Source organism: Pocillopora damicornis, chromosome 1, assembly GCF_964200805.1.
Source record: "Pocillopora damicornis chromosome 1, jaPocDami1.2, whole genome shotgun sequence".
Taxonomy (NCBI): Eukaryota; Metazoa; Cnidaria; class Anthozoa; order Scleractinia; family Pocilloporidae; genus Pocillopora; species Pocillopora damicornis.
The window spans coordinates 20,938,835-20,947,481 of record NC_142670.1 but is presented as its reverse complement, the minus strand read 5'-3'; the positions used below and the strand labels follow the sequence as shown (position 1 = coordinate 20,947,481).

The 8,647-nt window shown below is 36.9% G+C and overlaps 1 protein-coding gene across 1 annotated transcript; it reads right to left on the bottom strand.

The window, feature by feature from the left end:
- Positions 1-7,401: 7,401 nt before the first annotated feature.
- Positions 7,402-8,647, bottom strand: LOC149052715 (uncharacterized). The gene has a single exon (XM_089204332.1). The coding sequence runs from the start codon at positions 8,645-8,647 to the stop codon at positions 7,580-7,582; it is 1,068 nt and encodes a 355-aa protein (XP_089060458.1). The 3' UTR covers positions 7,402-7,579.

Sequence of the window (8,647 nt, the reverse complement as noted above, 5' to 3'; positions counted from 1 at the left end):
CACTCGTCGATATCTGGAAGAAAAGGTAAACTGACATAAATACAAAATTAGGAAGTGAAAATCATGCAATTACCGCCAAGTTATGATAACAATAGCTGTCTCGCCTGATGCTAATGATTACTCTAATCACCTTGGCATGACTCTCCATCTCCAATGTATCCTTCCTTACAGGTACAAAAATGAGAACCAGCAGTGTTGGTACAATTTGCATTAACATCACAGGCATGGTTGCCATTGTTGCACCATCACCATCTTTAAACGAAAGTAACTATGACTTGGTTAATAATGACGAACAAGCAAGTTAGTTTCCGCTGTGTAACCTCGACCATGAAGGATCATTAACGAACTACTTACACTTTCCTTTGATTAGAACTATACTAGGCAGTAGAGAAGCTCATCTAGGAGTCACTAATATCCGCGAGACACCATGGTTAAATGGCAAAATTGAGAACGGATAGTCCTTAACAAACAATGAAGTGGAACACTTAGGAAAGTTTTAAATGAGGCATGAGGCACAAGTATCAAAGACTTTTGAAGGTAAACATTTGTTTTTATGACTGCGAGACAGGATTGATCTACGAGGCTATGAATCATTAATAATCCTACAGCTATCAAATTGATGCTAAATTGTATATATAATGTCGCTGAATTGTCAGATGTAATGGTAAATGCATAGGGTAACATGTGAAATTTTCTTTTAAGTCGTCAATAGTATATCTTCAAGGTTACCTCTGCTGTTATTTGACCGGTAATAATAAACTACTTATTCTATTCTTATTCTTTTTTTTTCAATTTTCCTTAAAAAGACTTCCAGAAGGATTGTGTTTTGTGTGGAGTTTGTATTATTGACAACGGACTAGGGTATAAAATGCGAACTAAAATTAAATCAATTGTTTTTAGACAAAAGAGGACGGAGTTTTGTAGTGCACTAACATTTACAAATAGGTGATTATTACTTGAGATCATTATTAATAGTTCATCCGGAGAACCTCAGAGTCGAACATTCGCTAGTTTCTTTGTCGTGACAATATTCAGATCAGAAAGTTGTTTTTACAAATATATCTCAGAGGGACTTTTTGTAATGTTTTTGTCTTGTTGGTTTGTTTTTTCCTTCTTTTCGTTCTCCTTTCTTTTTTTTTTTTTTTTTTTTTTCGTATATCTTACACTGAGTTTGATATAATTTTTTCTTTCAAGATACCGCATCGCGATTGTTAGATTTTCGTTTCATTTCAGATACTAATCGCTCAATGTTATTCTACTATGGCGATGTCTTTTTTCAGCGCCAATGTCACGGCTCGGCACTTAGATAGAGCTTATTAGACTCGTTAACATCTAGACTGCAACTTTGGACCCGGAAAACTGTTTTTTTAAATTCTGATATAGTCTTGTTTTGTTTCGTTTTTGTTTTGTTTTGTTTTTGTATCATTTTATTTTTGTTGCTATCATCTAGTTAGAAAAGTTGTGTTCCAAGTTGAATAGTAGCCCATCTTTTTGAAAAAAATGAAACATATTACTACATTATCTCTAAAACTCACTATAACGCGGCGGATGCAAGTAATTTTAGTTCTCCATTTTATACCGTAATAAGTTTTCTATACCAATCCTGCATGCTGCAGATCGTCATATTTAGCTCTGTTCGTTTTCCGTACCCGGTAGTTAATTCGTCGGCAGTCCCTTACTTTAAACTGATATGGGAATGAGATGACTGATGTATTTACTTTTCTTCTGAAATGAAAATAACTCATTGGTGCAGACCAGTTTTTACCACAACTTTTTCATCACTCGGACATACCTTTTCCTTTAACCCAACTCCTGCAGTTACAAAAAATGCACAAATTTGTCCACATTCAGTTTTTAATTCATATCTCAACAAATATTTACAGGAATAACACCTACAATATGTCATTTTAAATTGTATAGAATGGGCTTCTCCGGAAAAAAAAATTCATCATTGAAACCCAGGACTTTCCTAAAAAGTAAAATTTAAAACACAAAATAAGTAAGACGTAGTGTAAAACTTGAGGTAAAAGTCACTTTTCCTCATAGGTATAGGTTAATCAAGATTAGTTGATAGCAGAAGTTAATTATTAACATGTTAGCAACATGTCCTGAAAATCTGAAAGAAAAAGAATAAATAATGAATTTTTTATGAATTTTTATGTGCACCCATGTCATTCCAAAAAAATTAGCAAAAATTTGTCCACATTCAGTTTTTAATTCATATCTCAACAAACATTTACAGGAATAACACCTACAATATGTCATTTTAAAGTGTATAAAATGGGCTTTTCAGGAAAAAAATTCATCATTGAAACCCAGGACTTTCCTAAAAAGTAAAATTTAAAACACAAAATAAGTAAGACATAGTGTAAAACTTGAGGTCAAAGTCACTTTTCCTCACAGGTATAGGTTACTTAAGATTAATTGATAGCAGAAGTTAATTATGAAAGACGAGGAATCAACACTTACATTTGTTGCTGGTGTCAGCAAAGTAGTCCAAAAGGTATTTTCCACTTAGCAGCGCAGCGACTATGACAGAAAATGCCATTGTAATAGCAAAAAAGACGGCTACAAATTTCCACTTGGATCTTGCGAGACGATTGGTGGCTGTCACCACATCTCTTCTTCCCCTAATTGCAGGTTTCCCCCCAAGATTTCCACCTTTCAAATGAATTGGGTCCAAATTGATCATCGGGTTTTCCGATGACGCCATCTCAAGATCTATGAGTATACACACCGGACTAACTTTGTTATTACGGTCAAAAATCAAGGCCATTGCAATGAAAGGACCAGCAAGTGTTAAACTTTAGAAGCTTTTTATGATTGGCAAGGGCTGCTTCCTGATCTTGAGTTCAACGTGATATGAGAGGCTTTTCCAAAGAAAGATGTTCTCCAGGGAGGTAAAAATTTCACAGAGGCTTGATGTAAAGTGAGAGACCTCAATTAGCAAGCGGAGGAGAGGCTTCGAGAGGTATTTCCTGTATGACGACATTCAAAAACGATTGAATCAATACAGAAATTCCTTTAATGGTTTTCTTTTCTTTGCCTGACTAGAATTTGCTAATGAATCACGAAGGTGTCATCACTTTGATTAAAAGTCGGGCTCGCCTCGATTTCAAAGCGTCATCTAAGCTCAAGAGCTCATGCTCAAATAAAAACTTAATCTCGGGTAAAGATCATTAACTAACTGAATAGCATCTGAAAACACTTTCCTAAGGGATAACATTTTTAACCATAATATGCTTTCCAACCGTATTACACGTGCTTTTCACACAGGTAAGAAATTAACGAGTGAAATAATAGTGAAAATCTTGCGAAGGCAGTTTCTAATAATAAACCAGGTTTTAAGTTTATTATTATTCTTTTTGTTTTTTCACTTTTTGAGGTTTTTATTCACAAATGTCAAAACAATCTAAATGTTGTTTGTAACGAAGGAAGATAGCGAAGTGTCCGTATTTGAGAGGTGCCCGTTTTGATATAGATGTCATTATAATGACGCCACTTTAAGAAATCCACTGGCAGTTTTTAATTGCATCTTAGATATTAATTAGTGGTTTCAAGAGACAGTCTTACAAAACAAGGAAGCGAACTAAAGTGTGACACTAACAAAGGAAGGAATATTGTAAACATTTTTTTCAGTAGTTTACCGAAGTGCAGCCTGCCGTAACTAAAATTGAATAACGAATAATTTTCACATCATCTCTATCTTCTGAATTATTAGAGCTAAAAGAGTCTTTTCTATTTTTTGCAAGTCTCCGATTGACAGATATCAATAACGAATTTTTACTCTGTGGACAACAGGATTATCGCAGCCGTCATTTCTACATTTGTTACTCCTAATCGAGAGATATGCAGTTAATTGTATTAGCTGTGTGGACTAATAATGGAATACTTTCTTTAGTAAGACTAAGCTTCAGTAAATAAAAGAGATCTGTAACTGCTGAAATAAAATCTGCTGAGATGTTGTTTTGTGGGTCCCTGATTGCCAGACACGAATAATAAGTTTTACTCAGTGGACTAACAGGATTATTGCACTAGTCATTTTTTTCGCATTTGCTACTCATAGCCGGGAAGTGCGCAGCTAATTGAATAAGCTATTGGTGAAATGTTTTCAGAGTAAGGCTTCGCTTCGGTAAACGAAGCGTTGAAGCGTTCTCGTAACAGGAAATCTTATCGCATACAGAAAATAACATCCGCTATTACCGACTTAAAAGTAATTAGAAAAATCCTACGTAGATGTTATTTTGTTGAGTCGTCAGTTAATAAGTGTTTTGTTTTGGTTCATCAACTTCTTTATCTTTGGCGGCTTGCCATTGTCAATTGACAAAGGACAATAGATTATTATCTTTAACTAACGCCTTTTTTTGAAAGTTTGTTTAGCTGTTGCACTCCGGGGTTCTTTTTGCTATTAATCTATCATGTGAGAGCGAGACTCATTTTGGATGATTCTTAAGTCGGACTTGTTAATTAAAGACATTACTTGGTCCTCTAAGTCAAGGTTTAAGGCTTAAGTGTCAGTTTATTACATTTGAGAGTGTGTCCTCGTTACACTCGTGATGATATTTTGTTTACATTCTAGTACATTTAAGTCTCTGTCCAAAACCTTCTGAGGGCCTCTTCATATGAGCCAGCCCGGTTACCGGGACGAATTTTGTCGTCTGTTCATATGGGAAATTTCAGCCCGGTTACCGGGATGAAAAAGAGTCGAAAAGGGCGCGAAACGTGGACTGAGGCCCTGGGAACGAGTTTGAGCGCGAAATTCAAGAAAGTAAACAAAGATGGCGCCACATTCAACAGTTATATCATTCGCTCCCATCGTAGCGTTATCAACGCTCATAGCTCTAGTGCTACAACTTCACGGGGTCCTTTTGCTATGGAAAATACATCAAACCAGGCAGATTGATGCAATCCGGATCGGCTTGTTGCGGAAGAAAAGTTATTTCTTCCGAAATGTAAAGCAGCTGTGAAGCAGAGAGATTTGTACAGAAAAAAACGAAGTTGTTGGCATAAACCCGGTCGAACTGACTTGTGGTGGAAAAACATCTGGACGGGAGTAGCACCTGAAGAATGTTGGAAAGAGAACTTTCGGATGTCAAGGGCTGCTTTTGTGAACCTGGTTCGGAGCTAAGGCCATACATTTCACCAAACCCAAAGTCACCTAACCACAGGGCATTGAGTGCAGAAAAAAAGGTTGCAGTTGCATTGTATTTTTTAAAAGACACTGGTTCCCTGAGAATGACAGCCAATAGTTTTGGAATAGCACTCAACACTGCATCAGCTGTTGTAAATGAGGTTTGTCTAGCTATTTCAAACTATCTTGGCCCGAAATATCTCCATCTTCCTGAAGATGAAGAAAGCATGAGGGAGAAGGTAGCAGAATTTGAAACCAAATTTGGCATGACACAAGCTTTTGGTTGCATTGATGGGACACACATTCCAATTCAGTGCCCATCAGAGAACTCACAAGATTTTTTCTGCTATAAGCAGTTTTTTTCATTAAGTGTGCAGGCTGTGTGTGACTCTAAGGCTCCTTCATGGATGTTGAATGTAAGTGGCCTGGAAGTGTCCACGATGCAAAGGTTTTTGCCAATTCTTCCATCAGTGCCAAATTAAGAAGTAATAAATTGCCCTGTACATTTCAGACTCCAATTCCAGGTGGTGTCAAAATACCTAATTACCTCATTGGTGATCCAGCTTATCCATTGCTTCCTTTCTGCATGAAAGAGTATGATTCATGTACCAGTAATGAACAAGTTGTTTTCAACAACATGCTGCGTTCTACCAGGAACCAAATTGAATGTGCTTTTGGCCGGCTTAAAGCAAGATGGTCCATACTCACTACAAAAGTGGACTTCAAACTTGAGGCAATACCAACAATTATTTATGCATGTTTTGTATTACATAATTATTGTGAGAAGCATAACATGTATGTTGATCAGGACTTGGTTGACTCGCAAATTCAACTTATGAAGGAAAATGAAGATCAGTTTAAAAAGACTCCTGATCCAATTTACTCTTGTGATGTGGGAGAAGGGAGTGTTGTGAGGACAACACTCACACAATTAGTACTGAAGAATCTTTAACGTAGTACTTAAACTTTACCCTATTTACATGTATTGCTGTACTTAGTTTAATTAACTTAAGGGGGGAGACCCTTAAATACAAAATGCATGCTATGGATGACTTCTAACTGTCATATCTTGAGCTCCCTTAGTATCCTTGATTTAGTTTTTGGCCATATTTGTTCTATTGGAGGTCGCCTTCACTTTCGGTAGTCATGATCATATTTGGTAAGTCGCGTAACCATAACACAAAAACCGTATCAACTCACACAGCTTACATCTTTCCCCAATGAAACAAAAGCCAACGGGTAGAGTGCATTCAGGTGCAAAATTTGTAGAATGGATTTGTTAAAATGTATGTTATTGAAGAAGCTATGACATCACAAAAACTTCATGACGTCATAGCTTTTTCAGTAATGCGAATTTTAACAAATCCATTCTACAAATTTTGCATTTGAATGCACTCTACCTGTTGGCTTTTGTTCCATTGGAGAAGGATGTAAGCTGTGTGAGTTTATACGGTTTTTGTGTTCTGGTCACGTGACTTGCCAAATATGGTCATGACTACCAAAACTGAAGGCAACCTCTAACAGAACAAATATAGCCAAAAACTAAAGCAAGGATACTAAGGGAGCCCAAGATATGATGGTTAGAAGTCATCCATAGCTACCATTTTGTAGTTAAAGGTCTCCCCCTTAATTTGCTAGCTGAACATTGTCAAGACATGAAAGATCCTAGCATATAACAACAACTTGATATTCTTGAACACAAACTAAGGCCACTTGAATGTTGGTAGTGTTCATTGACCAGCCCCTATATGATCGGCCAAAACCGATTCATATTACAGTGTAGGTACTGTAGGTGGCACTTTTCAAATTTAATTGTAACTATAAATTTCCATTTTTTTGAACTAGTGTATTGGTTTCAGTTAATTACAAAGAAAAATTTTAACTTAAAATGTTTGTCTTAAACAGCACTCAGTACCAGTAGAAAAAATATAGTTGGGAAAATAACCAAGTAGAGATGTAATAAGAAATCCTTTTCTGAAACATCCTCAGATTTGTGCAATCAGGCAACTATGAATACTATAGTGAGCAATCCAACTGTGGATTACGGCCTGAATTTGTCAAACTCAGTATGAAAACTTTAACAACAACATGTACTGAGGAAGTCTGAAATTTTGTTGGATACACTAGAATGCTGTTTGAAACATTTTCTGTGGGCCAAATTATGCCAAACAAGGCTGTTTACATTTGAAAAACAATGAATAAAAAATAGTTATCAAAAATTCCCCACTGATAACAGATTAAATCAAAACAAGGCAGGGCCTTCCCTGAGTATTAAAATTGAATTAAATATCAACAAAATGCAAATGTTGGCAGAAAAATGGAAATTGGCAGGTCAACTTATTTGCCCATAGAATAGAAAACTCTGTCAGTTATTTCCATAGCATCAAGTTGTGTTTGTATATCTATATACAATATAGATCTATTCGACAATGTCATAATGTCATAACTCTATGGTTGATAATAAAAGCTTCCACTGCTTCCTGGATCTTGCTGGCTACCATGTTGGCTAAACAGCTGGGCATAAACACCCTCAGCAGCCTGAGGTGCAACTTGCATTGGGTTTTGATAGAACAAATTCTGATTTACAGGTGCACGTACTGCATAAGGTTGTTGCAATGCTTGTGATAGCATTTCGATTGATCGACAAACTCCTGCACCTAGATCAGTCATAGCTTTACTAACACTTTCAATACTATGAGAAAAACTTGCTGTAGACTCCCGCATTGCCTCAGCAAGGTCCTTTCGAAATTGGGCATCTTCCTTAGCTTCTTTAATAAGCAACCCATCCCTCTGGGCAGCAGAAAGCTTTTTTTCCAAATGCTTTCTTTTGTTGTCAATTAGCTTTGGTACACAGTTAGCTTTGCGTTTGTTACCAGGTGCCACATCGCCACTTGCACTACCCCCATCATCTCCAAGGCCTAGATCACTTGAACCAGTTGAAGTACCTGCAGTTTTCAAATCCAAACTTAAGCTGTCATCTTCTGGATTGTGACATTGAACAACTTCATTGTCTTCCAGAAAATCATCTCCTCCTATACCATAAGAAAGGGGCTCTGTTCCGGCAGAACCACCCCACAATGTTATCAGTTTGTCGTAAAATTCGTAAACAAGTTTTCCACTGCCACTCCTACTTCCAGAAACTACAGCTTTAGAGAAACTCTGTCTGATTTCCTTCACCTTTTCCATCACTCTCTTCTGTCCTTTCGTTATCATATCTTTTGACTCTTTTACACGATGCTTTGCTTTGGCCTGCTCTTCCTTTGAACGGGTTTTGAAATCATCCGGTAACTTGAAAGCAGCCACAGGACCAAATATAGATTCATCGTCCTCATGAAGCTTCGCCATGTCCACTCGCAGTTCTTGGTACTGAATTTGTTTATCGGCGTCGAAATCAAGGTTTCTATAGGCCATTTTTGATTTGTATTCAAGTAAACAGTCGATCAACTGCCTTACCGTGTCTGTTTGCCAACGGAATCTCTTCGAAGTCAAGGTGGAAGACACTTCGCCATCCGCCAT

Coding starts and splice junctions, on each gene's coding strand:
- LOC149052715 (XM_089204332.1), bottom strand. CDS start 8,647: ATGGCGGATGGCGAAGTGTCTTCCACCTTGACTTCGAAGAGATTCCGT.